General features: G+C 35.4%; 1 protein-coding gene across 2 annotated transcripts in view; it reads right to left on the bottom strand.

Annotated features, from left to right (window-relative positions):
- Positions 1-18,344, bottom strand: part of CXADR (CXADR, Ig-like cell adhesion molecule) — a 48,837-nt gene that overhangs the window by 1,888 nt on the left and 28,605 nt on the right. The window contains exons 4-7 of one of the 2 annotated variants that reach the window (XM_015586518.2): positions 14,880-15,035; positions 13,828-13,950; positions 13,161-13,299; positions 11,901-12,084 (exon numbers count right to left, since the gene is read on the bottom strand). In XM_015586518.2, coding sequence (XP_015442004.1) covers positions 11,901-12,084; positions 13,161-13,299; positions 13,828-13,950; positions 14,880-15,035 — 602 coding nt within the window. Of the gene's footprint in view, positions 1-7,722; positions 12,085-13,160; positions 13,300-13,827; positions 13,951-14,879; positions 15,036-18,344 lie in introns of those variants that run through there. The other variant, XM_015586517.2, reaches the window with a different exon arrangement.

Genomic DNA, 18,344 nt, shown 5'->3' with positions numbered 1-18,344 from the left:
TCAGGCAGGGTAAGTGGGGCAGATACAGAGAACTTTATTTTTCTACATTGTACATTTCAGTCTTCAGATTTTTATACTGAGCATTATTACTTTGTAACTGGAAGAATAAAAAGGCAAACATTTTAAAAAGCACTTAAGACACGTTCAGTGGATCTATTTTTATTAAATATGAATACTATAGATCACTGCTAACCAAACTGCATGTATGTTTTGAAGGCAGTCTGACATTCCTGAAATAAATGATTGCAGTGTGGTTACAAAATTTTATTTGCTGATCAGTCTGTGCCTAGAAGGAAATATTCCAAAATAATAAATGCTTGTAATAAAGTGGTAGTATTACATACTTTTCCTCCAGTGTTCCCAATTATATATGTCACTACTAATTTCACAAGAAAAAATTTAAATAGTACCTTGTGGGAGAAAAATCCCTATTAAGAGTATTAAATACGTGAAAGTAAACTTTAATAACAAAGTAGTGAGTCCTATAGAGAAAATTTTATAAAAATTTGTTGAAAGACACCATGAACTGACTAGAATATACCATATTTCTAAATTGATATTACTTTCCAAATATGTAAAGTCAATATAAATCACAAGATCTCAGTGAAATCTTAATGGAACTTAAAAACTTTATTTAAGTTTATATGGAAGACTAGTTCTCAAGAATAAGCAAGAATTTTTTTTTTAAATGGAAGTATTCTTCCTTTTGAAAGTGATTTATTAATATACTCAAGTAAAAAATAGAAGTAAACTAATAAGGAATAAAAAGAATTATAGGTACATAAGCAGAAACAGTCATGAGCTGCCTAACGAGGATACATTCCAAGAAATGTATCATTAGGCAGTTTTGTCTTGTGTGAACATTATAGAGTACTTACACAAACCTAGATGGCATAGCCTACTATATAAGTAGGCTATAAAATTAATGAACTATTTGGCTATGCATTTTTTAAAGTTAAATTCCTACTTCAAGTTATAAAAATATAAAGATAAATCATTAAAGTACTGAGAAAATATATAAGGATTATTTACAAACTAGGAAAAATTTCTCCATGATGACAGGAAGATTGGTGATTTGGAATTGGAAAAGAAAAACTGCATATAAAAAGACAAAAGGGAGAAACTCCAAAATTTCCACAAAACATTTAAAAAAGTGAATATACAAAAAGCTACATACAATTTAATTGTTTAGCAGAGCCAAATATAAGCAAATGGCTAAAAATAAGATATGCTAATGGAACACTAACAAGTGAAATAGTTGAAACCATCAAATACTGTTTTGCACCTAACGAATTGACAAACTGAAAAGATTGTAGTTTGCATTGTTTGTGGAAGGCAATTTGATGTAGAAAATGTGTATTTTCTTACCTAGCAATTCAAATTCCATATATCCAGAAGATAACCTATGGAAATACTTTTGCAAATGTGTAAAAAAATCAATGTACAGTTGATGCAGCATTATTTGCCATAAAAGATTATAATTCATTCATACTACATAAGAGCATAAGGCCAATAAAAGAATGACCTTTCTACTGATGTGCAAAGTTGTCCACCATACTGTATGAGAGGTGAAAATAGGTGTAAAAAATGAAGGTAATAATAGAACTTAACAGGTTTATCTTAAAAACAGTCTCAAGAGTATTCAAGTAAGTTGCCACGGTGACCTAAAACTAGTAGGGCTTCAAACCTGGGCAGTGTGACTCCAGGACACACGCTTTTAGGAGCTAGATAGAGGATTGGAAAGATAAACTAAACCATTAATAATGGCTACCTTTAAACTGTCAATAATAATATGTGAGCATTATTTTGTCATTTAGAAAACAGGAGATGTTTTGGTATTATTTAGACCAAATTTCAATGAAAAAAACAAATCACCTTTTAAGAAGTATTGGCCACTAGAGGGCATCAGATATTTTCCAACTTCCAAGCTAAAGGTTGTATTTGCAAACTCCCTTCTCCATTAAAAGCATTAGTGGTTAGTTTAAATCACTGCTTTTCCAATAGATCTACATGTAGAAATTGCCATTGGTAATGGAGGATTTTAATTAAGTATGCCATAGTTATCATACACAAAACATCAATTATTTTTCTGTTAATAAAAGTAATACTCATTTAGAGGAAAAAGCTAAAAGCACAAAGAAAGACCATTAAAATCACATATAATCTCTCCAGCAAAGATAGCCACTATTAATATTTTAGTGGATGGGGGATGTTTAAGAGAGGGAGCTCTTAATTTGTATACTTCCATACTGTTATGAATACATTCATTTTATGGTCACACAGTTTGAAAATGTGGAACATTTTATTATGTCATTAATTTTTTTTCTAAAACATTTTTAAGTTTCATGATATTCAAATGTATGCACCTTAGGTATTAAACTACAGATCTCTTATTAATATCTTTTGAGTAATATATCCAAATACATACCACCTTTGCTGAGGGTGGGATCAGGGGAGTATTTCTTTCAACACCAGAAATGGACAAATTAATCTTGTAATAGAACTGCCAACTTTTTAAAACCATGCAATAGACAATTATAGACGATAAGTTTTTTAGAGTCAAGTTGATAAGGAAAACTATAAAATTCAACAGAAACCAGCCAGTGTGATTGACTGTTTCACTAAATTCAATGGAAAAAATGTTTTTGCATCTTATAGGTCATCCATCTTATAGGTCAACATTTCTTGTAAAGAAGTGAAATAAAATTTACTGAAATAAAATTTAATGAAAGTGTATTTAAAATTTTTGAACTTTGTCTAAAGGGACTGGAACATGAAAAGTGCAAAATTCACTTTTATCATCTAAGTTATGACTAAGTAAAAACTATTTGTCAATATTGCCCAGTAATAAGACAGACCATGCTTAAGATCTGATATTGATAGCTAATAAGATCCTTTGGTAAATAATTCTGAAAATACCATTTGCTTGATACTGTGAAATATAGAAAGGAATATACCAAAAAGTTTAAAATACAGGATTTGAATAGAAATTTGGCATGCAGATTTAGAGTAAAATTTAGGAGAGCCAATCCAAAATGTTTTAATGGAAAACTATTAAAAATTATTTATCCTTTAAACATTTTTAAATGTATAAAATATATCAATACACTCTCACTAGTTATCTGTTTCCTCCATAACCTACATCCATAATTATTATATCAATCTTCAAATTTGGTTTCTGTGCAGTGAATGAAAATATATTTTTGAAGTAATGTGCCACCAGAGTCATTTCCTCAGATATGTTGTCTTCACTATATCTAGTACAGTTGATATGTACAATTTATTCAAATTATGTAATCGGCAACATAACAAGCATAAACAGGCTTCGTACCAAAGCAGACTCTTATCAATCATACACTGCACTGGGGCCACCACGGGCATCCCTGAGAAGAATGCAGCTGTTGATGCTCAATGTGCTCTGGGAACCCACCGGTGAGCATGTTTTGGAGAGGGATCAGAGGCCACTGAGGGCCAGAGTCTGCTCTCTAACTGGCCGTCTCCCAGGCTGGCATTGCTGGGAGGGAGTGAGAAGTGAGAGCTACACACTCCCAACTCTTCCCTTTCCTTTCACATAGTGCTCTCAGGGCCGGGACCTTCAAGGACTCAAGGGTCCTAGAGAAATGCTAGACCAGAAATCAGGAGACCTAGACTTTGTTCCTAACTATGTGGCCTTAGGAAATCAAAACCTTTCTGGATCTTGACTTTTTTCATAAAATGATGTTGAAGTAGATAACATAGCCTATGGATATTTTGGGATTTTTGTTTGTTTTTTACAGAATTTGAAGTGCTATCTAAATTTTCTTAACTATCACAAATCTTTTGCCCACAATATTATAAAAAGTTTGAATCAAACCCACATAAAATTGTTCATAAAGCCCTGTGGGGCTACTATACAGTTCATCTTTACCTTGTCGTGGACATATCAGATAGTATCTTTTAGTTGGCAGTATCTTTTACGTTTCCTTTCACATAATTATTCTACTTTGTGTTCTGTTGTGTCTATGAACATATAAAATGTCCCTTGTCAGCAGATCAAAAGACTGGTGGAGGCTGACTGAGGACTGTGATTTTCCAACAGGTTACAAATCATTGGCATTCTCTCTTATTGTACTCTCAGGGTCATTCAACTGTTCCCTAGAAATGTTCTCACTGATGGCAGTTCTAGGACTACATTAGAGAAAGGAAAAATGTCCCACTTAGCAACATTAAAAGAGCACAGAGCCGGTAGCCAACATTCCACTTGGAATAGTGTATGACAGCTGACCTTAATACATGACCTAGACACATCTTCTTTTCAAGTGCAAGATAACTAATTTTCTTCATTAGTTTGTCCTGATTCCATAAAACTGCTCTGGGCAAAAACTCCAGAAACGAGGAAACCGAAGATAAATTAAGAAGAAACACACTGTGATGGGAATATATGTGGCAATGACTTGACAAGAGCGTAGCCAGAGCTGCTGCAATTATTACAAAGATTACCGAGAATCTATTATGTGTTGAACATTTGATGTAAAGATGCTCCGCCTTTGTGAAATCTTGACACCTGCTTAGGGAGAGGAGGTAAACACAAAAGACAGGTGAGGGTACTATTTTAAGGAGGGAGAAGTCAGGTTGAACAAAGACAGTTTAGGAAAGATTAGGATTACATAGAGAAGGGGGTGAGACCATAAACAGTCAAAGAGAAAGGAAAACCTGGCAAAAGTCTTATTTCATATCACAAAGAGATAATTTTATTAATATTTAAGAACTCCAAATTAGCACAACATAAAAGGAAAATGGGCTAAGCGTATGGACACAGTTCTCAAATGGTTTTTAAACTTAAGATGCTCAACTGAACAAATAACAACAGAATCAAACCGTGAAGTAATTTTCTTCTCAGGGAAAGATCAAAAAGTTGGATAAGAGTATTGGTGAGGATTTAGGGCGAGATAAGCACTCTCATCCATTGCAAGTGTAAGCTGCTACACTTATGAAGGTATTTTAATAATCTCTCTCAAGCTTTTTACTCAACACCTCCCCTTCTACAAGTTTAAAGATGTATTTACACATATGCAAAATGATATATACATGTACTGCTTGTAATTATTACTCATCATATCAAAAAGATGGGATCAATTTAAACAGCCATCAATTGAAGACTTTAAATAAGTTAGAGTGTATCACCTTAATATGGTTTTGAAAATAAGGTTGTTTCAGGTAGATAGGTGTATAAATGACAAATAACAGATGCACAGATATAGGAGAGGATTTTCTAAATTAAAAGAACTGTATAAAACTTTTTTAAAAAAAATATACATGTGCATGCAAGCGTTAAGTATGGTAGTAGAGAGCCAGCTATGAAACTAAAAATCTGGGAAAGTCACTGATTTCACCCCAGACCAATTTAGTTATAATCTGAGGAGGGTTTTAGAAACTGATTTCTAAAATCTCTATATTTCTCCAAGTTTTTCCAAATAATTAGGCTTGTTTTTAAGTTGGTTCCTATTGAGTCAGGTCACCCCATTCCATATTTGTGCAAGTTAACTTTTTAAGCCATGTGCACTTTCCCCTTACCACACGCACTCACTCACCCTTTTTCTCTTGACACTGCCTTTTGGGGAGAAACCAGACCAGCTGTCGTGCAGAACATAGGATGTGAACTTACTGAATGCGAACATGTCCTTCCTGCCCAGTTTCCTTTCTAAAAATTCATTTGGTATTTACTGAACAATATGCCAGAGTTAGGAACTGGGGATAAAGGTGCATAAACCAGGTTCAAACTCATAAAGGGGATATATTAAGCATGTTAAACAATTAGATTACGAAAGGTATTATTAAAAGACCTGTACTGGCAACATCGAGGGCCCAGACTCACACCTAAGTTAGTTCGTGAGGGGCAGGGGTGTGAATCAGGGAAAATGACTCAAAGGAGAGTGTTTGGACTTACACTGGCAGGGCAAATATGCACTGGGCAGGTAAACAAGGAGGGTTGCTCTCTTGTTGAGGAAATTACATGTTCACAAAGATATGAAACCCTGGCACCTACCAAGCACACAGAGGTGTTCCTGGAGGTGTGGAGAAAATAAACCATAGAGAAATAGAATGGACTGTGAGAGACCTTTCATATCAGGTTAAGATGACCTGGTTTTTAATATGATCATGTTCACATTTTAAGACAACCAATCCACTTAGATTGGGGACAATGACACAGAAAGACAAATCAAGATCATGATGACTTCTAGTACTTTGTTTGGGAATGACATCAGGCTTCACTTCTGTAATTTCCTGTATCTTCTCCCACCTCATTTTCCATTAGAATTAAATTTTTCACAGCTCAGCAGGGAAAACAAGATGCAAACTGATCAAGGCCCTAGTCCTTGGTTAACTGAAGTGAAACTTTTCTTGGTTTTTCATTAACTCCTCAAATTCTTTTTCTGTAGTTACCTTAGGACGACTTTTTTTCTATAGTTACCAGTTTTAAAAAAATCATTTAAGTTACAAAACGACAAATCACGTTTCATTTATATACTTCAGAAATATCAACACAAAAACTGAGCTAAGTTCCTAAGATTGCTTTCCCGATCTTTTCAGTTGCCTTTATTGCATTTAGAAATTACATTTGATTATGACTTAGAACTAAACCACTTTTATTTAATAACAAATTACTTTATATTTACTTTCGTTTCAGTTTCATCGGCTTTACCATTTGGTATTTATTTAATCTTTCAGAAATATGATCTGGCCTTTAGAGCTGCAAGATTAAAATATAGTTTAAATGAAGGCATTAAATTTTATTCAGTAGCTTCACTTAGCATCTTCTATTGTAATCTTGGTTCTTTGAAAATCTGTGTATTAAAATCAGCATCCCAGCTACCAGGGACAAATGCAAAAACTTTTCATTACATCTCCTGTGATACAGGTATTTTTATGCCCATTTTAAGCACTAGGAAACTGAAGCATCTAGTAATGTGTGGTGTTCAAACACGTCTGACCCCAAGGGCCTATGCTTTTCTCCTTTTAACCTCTAAGTAGAAAATTTCTCAACTGGGGGCGATTTTGCCCCTCACTCCAATGGACATTTGGCAATGTTTAGTCGTGTTTTTGGTTTTCACATCTGGTGGGGGGTGGGAGGAGTGCTTCTGGCACCTCGTAGAGGCTATGGGATGCTACTAAAATACCTACAAAGCACAGGACAGTACCCCAACAACAAAGAATTATCCGGCCCAAAATGACAGAAGTGGCAAGACTGAGAAACTATAGTATAAAGAAAGTATTCCTCAAATTGTCTTCTTACAAAATCACTACCAGCCTATCCAGGTTTTTCCTGAAATCAATGTTTAGAGTCAATGAAAAAAGCTGTAAACCATAACCAGATGTGCATATATTTAATACATATATGCATGCACATTTTTGATGCAGCTAAAAAAACTCTTGAGTTTATATTGTAAAATACTATGAAATGATCACAGAACTTTAGAAGTTTCAACCCCAAATAGTATATTACAAACTATCATATAAATGCACAGGAGAGTAGGGATATATATTTATATATATGTATGTTTGACATGTTTTCATTGACATGATTTTTTTTTCGGATTTTTATTCTGTTTAATAAAGTATGCAGAGGAGGAGGAGGAAACCTTGACTCAGAAAAGCAGAAGAATAGCGCACTGAAGCTTTATAAAGTAGGCATTAAAAAAAAAATGGTACAATGAAGAATGAAGCCACACCATGAGGCAGAAAACTACTTTCTTGATTTTATTTTAAAAGTACACAAGGTCACAAAACTAGAGCAAGTTCTTGGTTTTTTAACCTTATTTTGTTCGTACAAATTTCAAAATCTGCACCATTGGATATTTAAGCCAGAAACTAAATATAAAAATCATTTTTTTTTTGAAACTGACACTATCAATTCTCTACTTGCATATGTGAAGTGTCAAAATATTTTTTTCTCAGTAGTACAAGTGCATTTATTACAAAAATTCACAGTTAGGGATGAGAATAAGTGAACTGTGGTCTTCTTAACACTTGTGTCATTAAATAAGTTAGCTGAAAACACAAAGTTCTTCCTTGATTGAAACTTTTGGTGTCCAGGACCAAAACCAAATCCAACTGATATCACCACACTCTTATATTATCAGATAGGATATTTTGTAAAACTTGGTTTTAATGGTAAGAAGCCAGATGCAGCAAATCTTTGCTAGTGTTTACTATCCATAAAATAAAATATTTGCTGGTGTTACTATCCATGAGATAAACTATTTGCTGGTGTTACTAAACAGAACTGCAATTAACAAATTTATTTATTATTCTTTCCGGCTTCTATAATATTTATAAGTAGGATTTACACACAGTTATGGACCATATTTTAGTTGTCAAAATAGGCAAATGAATAAAAAAAATCCAACTGTATATTGCCTTTACTCCAAGAATACCCAAAGGCATCTGAAATAGTAAAACTTGCCCAGAACACTTACACTCCTAAACACAGAAATATTACAAAGATATATATACATATATATAATCTATAATGTCACAAGCCACTAAAAAGTTAAAATGATGCCAACATTTTCTATAAATTACTCCTTACATGACACATCAAAGCATTAACTACATAATATGGACTTTTCTGTTTACACTGGAATAAGGCATCTGAAAGCCCTAAACACTGTGGAGATGAAAAGAGATTAGAAAAATTTTTAAACATTCACATCTCGAATTTACATGCTGCACGCACACAAAAAGATAGACTGGTTATTTTAAGAAGCCATACATTACAAAATCTGATATCCAATTTCATGCAATGAGTTCTTTTTATATTCAATCAAAATGTTTACTTGCCCCTTCACTTGCTCCAAATTTCTGGAACTCAATCTTGAAAATTATCTTTTTAATGAAAATTAGATATTAATTCATACCAATAACCAAATTGTTTCTTGAATTAACCTCCTCCTGAAACACACTCAGACTATGTTTCCATTGTAACAATTCCATGGCAGATAGCCCGAATTTAAAAGAAGTCATCTACCTGGAGTAACTGGTCAGTGTAAGCAATAACATTTTTTTTTTAGGGGGACGGAGGGCCTTCTAACAGGGAATATTAGTAAGTGTGTCAATAAGAAAAAGAGCACCTATAAAATACATATCAAAGCACAGACCTACATCCTGTATGGTATCACTTCTTTAAGAGTTTTCCTGTGTAACTCTCAGCAAGACGGTGGCGAGTCTCTTCTGTGAAGAAATGGTTTTGCCTCGAAGATGCAGTGCCGTCCTGGTCTGATATTATTTAGCTCTAATGGAAATGCTTAAATAACAATTTCTTGTTGAACTGCTTCATGACTACTAATAATAACTCTAGAACAAATATTTGATCTCTGGTTGAACTGAAACTATCAGTGGGGATGCTTTGGAAAGTCATCAGAACTATCTGACTTTTGGATTAATCGAAATTTACAATAAGAGTAGCTGGAGACATGGCCTACAAATGAATTCTGTCCCTTAAACTTCATTACTCCTAACAGGTCTCTTCAGGTTATACAACTGATTTTTTATGAGCTCGTTTCTCAGGTTGTAGGTGATATGGACCTAGACTGAAAGAGCTTCTGGAAGAGATTCTGATTTACTCATAGCTAATCCTAGACTAACTACAAAATCTAAGAGAAGGTAAGTCATACATGTTCATTTTGTGTAGCAATTCCTAATTACATTGATAGCATAATCTTCATTACATGAAAACGGGGAACAGAAAGGACCAAAATTTTATTAACGTTTATGCTGTTATTACTCTTGTAATATCTTATAAATAAATTTTATTCATATAAATAAACCAGACATCTGGCATTCAAAAATAGTTACTGTTATAAAATCAGAAACACAGTTGAAGAGTGTTGGGGATGTTGAAATTTTAAAATCTTTATGAATAGCACTATCAGTTAACTTACATCTATAAAGAACAGAAAAGAGGAGGCAAGATTGAAAGTGTGAGGATAGAAAGGTGTGTCACAGTGATGCATTTTGAGGAACAGTACCTTCACCTCTAAGCACCTTTCAGGTGATAGCTAGCTCATAGGCACCAGAAATTCATAATAAAAATTAAATTATCCAAAAGGCACAGAAGAAAAAGGTTAACACAAGTATAAAAGCAATATTATGTAAGGTTAAAAATCTATTTAAAAAATGCTTCCAAATAATGTAAACTATATGCTAATCCATTACACAGACATTCAGCTTAAATTTACCATTAAAAAGTGTACACAATACTTTTCCTAATCATAAATTCACGGCAATATTAATTTATAATGTAGCATGTACCACCAAAGCACACAAAGAGATTAACAGAAACCAACTCCCTACTAAAATCTAGGGAAAAGGTTTTAGAGCTAGTGAAATAATTTATTGCAGGCCTTATTTACTATAAACTGTCAGCTCATCCTACTATATCTACACTCCCTCACAATCTTAAGGGAAATACAATAAATTCATTTTCTTCTACTAAAACAGTATTTAACACATTTGGCAGTTAAGAGTATTCCTTTTACTCTTTTTCCTTTTCTTTCTTTCTTTTTTTTTTAAAGAATAAAGCACTTTCACAAAACTAAGACTCAAAATTTTCCAAGCTCAACTTGATTTTCTGCAACTACACAAAGACATGTTGGCCATACAATAGCAACTGTACATCCTCCCAAGTCTGAAATACAGAATTGATGGAGGACACCTACTAGCTTAAAATGTATTTCATCATTCTGAATCTATGAAGAAACATCCTCCAGTAACTACATTCAAGAAGGCAAATTTAGAATTACATGTTTCTAGAACGTATACCATGCAACGCCATCCAAAAACAATAAAACACTGAACCAGAAAATTTTAATTTGGAACCAATAGTTAGGAAATTCAATCTTTATCTGTCAAATAAGAAGCAAGCTCTAATTTTTTCTTATTAGAAAAAAAGTATCACCTAAAGTAGAGAGCCAGTATGTAGTTGGGAACTACAAAATATTCCATGCTTGATGCAGCTGGTCAGTGTTCTGGAGACCGCCACGGGCCTCCAGGTATCAGATTACTCATGATCCAGAACCCATCCTCACTTCTGCCCAACTAGTATCACTGCTCTATGTGCTGACAGCAACTTTCCTAAATGAATCCGCAGATGCTCCTTTATTTTAGCATATAAAAGAGCTTACTATGTCCCTGTTGCCTGTAGTGGTCTATCAATTAAATACTTAAATCGTTCATAGACGAGGTTTATGAATGACTTGAAGGGAAAACTAGTAATTTCTAGAACACTGTAGTGTTTTCTATGTTATTAGAGCTATTCTAGAACCATTTAGAGTTTTCCAAGAAGCTATAAAAACAAGAGCAAACATAAATTATGTAAGTATTTTTGCCATGAACGTTCTTTTATCAATTTGGGGGGGACTACTGAGTCATAAATTAATTGCAAAAGGCATCCTAAAAATAATGGCAGCTATTATAAAGTACCACTTCCAGATAATTCAAGTATCAACTTGGTGTGCAGGTTAAGTTCACCCATTTCTTCACCTATGATTTCATATTCAAAGTGCTACATGTTGCTTAAGCGATGACATTTAAAAACCTATAAAATCAACTTCTTAAAGGAAATCTTTTTTTAGGTGGTGAACTTGTCTTTAGTTACCTTAATGCCTTTACTATTTTAATATCACGAAAGAAAACTTTTGGAAGCACAGCTCTTAACAGGTTCTGGTTAACTTCTTTTGGATCTATTTTGAGGCTGGTAGCAAAATTTGGAACACAACAGGTTTTCACATTTTAAGAAGGGAAACGTGGAGCACACAGATGAGAAGCATGGAGGCTCTACGCTATACTATAGACCCGTCCTTGCTCTGTGCAGGAATCATCACGGGCACCGCTCCCATCCTACTAAGATTAGGGGCAGCTACCTTAGCAGGTGGGAGAGTCGGACTCTGAGGAGCGTGTTCGAAGTCTTCGCTTGGCACCTGGTTATACTGAGTCTTGGAATACCCTTCCATGTTAGAAGGAGACATGGACCCCAGGGACGAGTGATTGCTGCCGATGTAGCTTCTGGCAGTGGACGTCCGGCTCTTCGGAGGAGGCACGTCTTCCCTAGAAAGCAAAGATTCCAACACAAGTTCAAAGAACAAGTTTCTAGAAATTCACAGTTATATAACCTATGAATCATGGGTGGGGGTGAGGGAAAGATACTCTATTTAAGCATTAAGTATATAAAAGTGTGTATGTGACACAAAAATAACAAGTACAATAAAACACAAGGTCATGAACTGTGTATCTGTCCCCAATTTTTTATTTATAGATTATCTTCATATATAATGAAAGCTTTTACAAAACTTATGATTCTATGTTGTCTTACAAGCAACAAACTTCAAATATTTTTATATTCTAGTATCACCAATCGAGATAATCTAATTACAGTCAAATGACACTTAGGGTTGATAAAGCACTAACAGCTATAGATATATTTCTACCCCCCCCGCAAAAAAATCCTTCTTGTTATGAAAGTTACTTATCTAAGACCTTAGATGAAAATAGCAGATTTAAGTCTGCAAAAACTAGGAATTTAGGCATGATAATTTTCGTACCCAAAGACTGACAATATATATATATGAGTCACCTCTGGTACATTTTAAAAATATAAGTGCCCAGACTCCACCCGCTACCTACCCAATGTCAATTTCTGGGTGTTATTTAAATCATTCATTATTATTTTAAAAAATTCTATAATCCAATATGCCGATATACACTTCTAGTTAAGATCTATTGGTTTAGAATATTCTAAAAAATAAAATCATATTACCAATAGTTCTATGAACTATGTCATTTGATGCAATCAGGTTTTTTCTTTTAAACCCCAACATCTGGTCCAGTTTTTGAAAATTTCATGCTTGCACTTTATTGGGAGAAGGCACAGCCTTGAGATAAGACATTTTGCAGTGGTTCTTAAAATAGGGTCCAAAATTGGAGGGGGGTTGGGGAGAGGGCATGTCAGAGGTTCGGTTGGATCTGCACACTTGAAATTGAAAGCAAAAGCTTTCAAATGTGTTGAGGGGAAGAGCTATAGCTTTTATTCAATATTCACAGGGATAAATGCTTTGGACAGTTAAGAGAACTAATGCTTTAGAGACAAACATATCCATCAGTCAACTCTTGTGTCACTTAATTACCTGATATCATGATGAACTTCCTTTTCATACTTCTTTTCTCTGCGCTTTTTATGACAGCAGAAGACGATGAGACCAATGAGCACTAGAGCAAGCAAAATTCCTATAATTGCTCCTGCAGTTGTCGCAGCTTTATTTGAAGCTAGAATAAAATGTTCATAAGAAAATTCTTTAAAAAAGAAAAGAAAAGAATAAATAGTAGAAAAAAAACTATATTTACTCATGTTAATGGTTAAGATATACACTGACAGACTGATTTCATTGCATGTAATAATGACACATTAGCTCTTTTTGATCCAGGGGGGAAATTCACGAAAAAAACTTTCCTCTGAACTGTACAATCTATTTCAAGTGGAAAAGTGATAAAACCAGATTAAAAGATTTTAATATTTCCAGCTATTTTGGTTGGTATGTAAGAATATTCTAAATAGCTTGTGCTTATAATGGCTAAATATGGTTTAACAGTTGATTTGATAACTCTTACCTTCTTAATGTCACTATAATAATGAAGGTTTTATTAATAAAATGTAATTTTTCCTTTTCCTGACTTAGGAAAGCTAACAAGCAAACCACATTAGCATCCACTTGCTCTCCATACACTCTTGCTGACTGAAGCAAAGGGGGCTGTATAAAGGGAAACAAATGTTATCAGAACAGAAAAGATACTTACGAGGAACAACATCCAGGCGCAGGAGGCACTGATCAGAGCCCACTCTGTTGGTGACTGTACAGCTGTATGTCCCAGAGTACTCAGTAGTGGCATTTTTTACAGACATAACAGATGAAGTCATTTCTATGAAAAGAAACGGAGGGAGAGCAAAACCCATTTTTGCAGGATTGTATTGCTAAGTGTTTAGTAAAGCAAAATCTACTAAGTTTGACAATCCAGGCAGAAGTGAGATAGGCTGAAACTAGGTGCAGAACATACTGCCAGGGAGACACACGCACTGTCTCCAGAATGCAAACAACTGTGCCAACAGTTCACTTATATCAAGGCGAAAATAACCATGACCTCCTTGGCCAGGCACAGGGAGTCTCAGCTGAAGCAGAGCTACACTGATTATACAAAATATTCCATGCCACGAAGGTTCTGGTGCAGTAGGAAGATTTGCAAAACCTATCTCACCGCCCCCAGATAGATGAAACAAACAAAAGAAAGTCCAAAGTGGTCTTATAGTTTATTAGTTCGAAAAAACAAAACAGAGGTGGAGAGAAATCCTACTTAAGACCAAGGGTGGCAGGAGGGTAGAGCATGGTAATCAGTTTAAACAGCAGGTCAACTATAACAAAGTGAACACTGGATTTAACCAATTTGTAACTTTCTAGTTAGTGCCACAGAGATGCTTGCTTGAACAGGCACACCGTGGGTAAATTACCGTATCTTAAACAGGAACTAGGCAAAATTCTGAAGATCCAACTCTTGTTTTAACTTAGCCACTAATTTATAATCATGAACATTTTCCATTAGTATTACCATCAATTAAAAAATCTATACCGAAGAAATCAATTATATCCAACACTGTGAAATGTTATAAAAATATCTCTATATCACATGATACCAAGTTGTCATTATAAAACACTAATTCCTATGAAATCCTGATGGCTCTGTATAGAAAAGGAAAGGTACTTGGGGATTTAACAATAAATTAAACGCATACACACACCCTACTAGATTTAAGTACAAATCAGTGGCACATGGTATAATTGTATAATCAGCGGTACCTGATATCAATGGTGTGGGCAGTTTCTTTGAGTTGGACAATTTTTGCCATTCATATTGCAACGGAAGTGAACCTTCTTTCGGTTCACACTTTAATTTAAAGTCATTTCCAATTTCTTCTGGTCCATCAACATAACATCTTGTACCTGAAGGCTTAACTGTGAAAAGAAAATAAATGATAACTTTTTTTGAAAGAATGGAATTCATGTTTACCATGACTAAATACAAAGCATGTTGCACAACCACTGACTCGTGATGGCATGATCCTGGGTTCAGAACTGACAAGACTGAAAGACTGTAACATGCTGTCAACACGTTTTCCTCAGCTTATTCCAACACAAAACAGCCAAAAATGAGCTCGGACAAGCAGCCATTGCATAGGGAGGTCTGGCAGCATGGCAGGCACAGCTGTGTGCCCCTCTATTCCATGGGGCATCCCTCAAAAAAAAGCAAGTGTGAAGTGGATCACACCACTTCAGACTCAAGGAAGCTTCCCCTCCATTCCTAACCTATTCCTCTACTTTATGTGTGACATGTAGCCCTCTTGGAGTGTGTGACATGTCACTTCCCTCTGAATGCCGTTCGCATGCCAATCGGGGAGGGTTTATAACAAACAATGCTGGTAACAGGGACAATTCACTTAGTATAGCAAAGACCAATTAATATTCCATATTTACATTAACCTGAGAGCAGTGTTACAAAGAGGTGTATCTGGGGCGATCTATATTCCAGGTCTCTCTGGGTGACTGTTTAGAGTAGCTATTAACCCCATTACCTGCAACTCACCCCAACACTAGATTAATATCTTGGCATTTCATACTTTGGTTGAACTTTATTAAGGCATAATATACACAGAATAACATGAACACATTTTAATAGTATGGGTTCATTGCGTTCAACAAGTGTGTACAAGTACGTACGTACACGTATGTACACATACACACATACACACAAACACACACCTTGTTAAGCACCACTCCAATCCATTCCCAAGCAAGTTCTTTTGTGTTGGTTGCAATTGATCTTACTCTATAACCCTTGGCCCCAGAAGCCACTGTTCCGATTTTATCATTATAGATTACTTCTGCTTCTTCTGGAGCCATATAAATGGAATAATACAGTATGTTTTGTCTTACTTCTTTTATTCATTGTAAGGCTCTTGAAATTGATCCTTGTTTTATATATTCCAAAAGTTTATTCTTTATTGCTCAGTTGTATTCCACTGACAGACTATAACATACATTTGCTTATCCATTCATCTATCAAGGAACATGGATTTCCAGTTTGGGGGCCACCGTCAAAGCCTAATTAGCTAAGCTGCCCAGGAGCAGGCCCGTGGTCTGTCCACATCAGACTGACTGACCAGTGAGGAAGGCACTGTGGGAGCTGTGGAAAGTCACAGGAAGAGAGAGGAGGAACTCTGAAGGATTCCAGAAGAGTCTAAAAGTAGAGATCAGTTCTGAATCTGATGCTGTTTTTGAGGCAGGATTAGGAGAAGCCGTGATTACACTGGCAATGAGGGCCACTTAGCAACCGAGTACCCCAGTAAAAAATGGGTAGCACAAAGCGGGTCTGGGGGCAACACTGGGGAGACAGCAGAGGTCCACAGTTTACTGCTGCTCCACGACCTTGGGAGAAACAACGCTCCCTATAAACTCTGTGACCGGCTGTAGCTGCGTGTGTCCTCCTAGCCTGATAGGACTGGGACTGCTTTTTCCTTTATAGTCTGAGCTGGTTTTCACACTTTCGGTCCTGGGTGGGCTTTTATTCTTTTACTACTATGAATAAGTGTGAGTGGGCTTTACAGTTTTACACTATTATGAACAACACTGCTTGGACAGTCACATTAATATTGCTGTTTTCCTTTTTCTTGGCACATGCTGGGTTATCTACAGTATGTGAATGTTTAACTCTAAAAGAAACTGTCAAACTGTTTTCCAAAATTTAGTCAACAAGATCTATCATATCCAGTGGGGCATCTTTAACTAAGGCTGTCAATCATGATCTCACGTCTTCATACACTTCTTGAGAGTTCTTAAATCTGATGGTGTTTCTCCCCTTCATGTGTTACTACTAGTACTTTTTCATAAGGACTGACAGATGCATTTAACTGCATTGTTGATTTTCATAAGCAAATCTGTTTCTTTTTCAGATTGATCAGTTGCTCTGGAGACTACATCGACTGGACGTTTAAATCAGTTTTGCAAATTATTTCATTCTGTGAATAATTTGTGTTCCACAAAATAAGCCTTGTTCTCCATTTCCTCAAGGTACCAATAAATCCTTTATTTCATAAACTAGCAGTGAGCTATGAAAGCAATGCTTTGTACATCAAACATCTACTGATAATACAGCATTCTAACTCTCTCATTTTTTTCCTACTGAAAATGAGCCTTTCCCATGTAACAGTCATATCCAACAAATGGGCAGTTACTTAAAGTGGCTGCTCGAGAAATTCAAGGCCCCACTGAGTTTAAGATCTCAACATACTCCATCCACCACCGAATGATATTTTACCAATACTGGTTTCAAAATGTCGCCTTAGAGTGGCTCACCTACTTCCCATTAAGAGAAAGTACAAGTCTTTTACATGCCAACTCCAACCATTATACCACAGGGAAGATTAATTCTTCATCCATGGCACTTGGCTGGATCAAAAGAAAAAAAAAATCCATAAAGGGACACAGATAAAGTGTTAATTCCTAATGTTTCTTTGATCTAGGGTTCCAGGATATCTAGCCATTGTCCTCAGAACATTTGCCTCTATAATCATTAGCATAGCTAACTAATAGTTCTTCTCAGGTTAGAATACATGAGCGTCAACTTGTACTTAGCCACGTGTATTGCATCATCACCCCTCCATGCTAGCGGCCTATCTCAGCCTGTAAGAAACACACCCTAAACCCCCTTACGGGGAAAGGGTACACTTGTATCATCATGTCATTCATTCAGGAATGCTTATTTTACATGGTTCAAAATACCCTGACTCCAGGTGAAATCCATGCCTAGATGCTAAAAATCAATGGGCAAAGTTTGAAGAGAAAACAAGATTATCTGCATAGTCTCAAAGCGGCTCTCTGAGATGTACTTTTTTTATTTACAAAAGGAAAAATCATAAGTGGAAAAACCTATCAGATAAAACTTAAACGAGTAATCAGAATTAACAATGGGACACGACATCACATGCTCCTGGACATGACTGGAAGGGACTAAGGAGACGTAAATAAAACCTGGATCTTAGACTTGGTCCTAGCACAAACTGACATTAGTGAAAACACAATGAAATTCAAACGAGGCCTCTAGTTTAGTTAATAGCATTGTCCCAAAGTTAATTTCTTGGTTTTGATCATTGAACTGTGATTTTGTAAAACGTTAATATTAGGAGAGATCAGATGATGGGTACACTCTCGGGAATTTTCTATCTCTAGTATTTTTGTGACTTTTCTATAAAACGAAAATTATTTCAG

Source organism: Pteropus alecto, unplaced genomic scaffold, assembly GCF_000325575.1.
Source record: "Pteropus alecto unplaced genomic scaffold, ASM32557v1 scaffold81, whole genome shotgun sequence".
Classification (NCBI taxonomy): Eukaryota; Metazoa; Chordata; class Mammalia; order Chiroptera; family Pteropodidae; genus Pteropus; species Pteropus alecto.
Note: the sequence above shows the minus strand (reverse complement) of the source record. Positions and strands in the feature narration are given on the sequence as shown.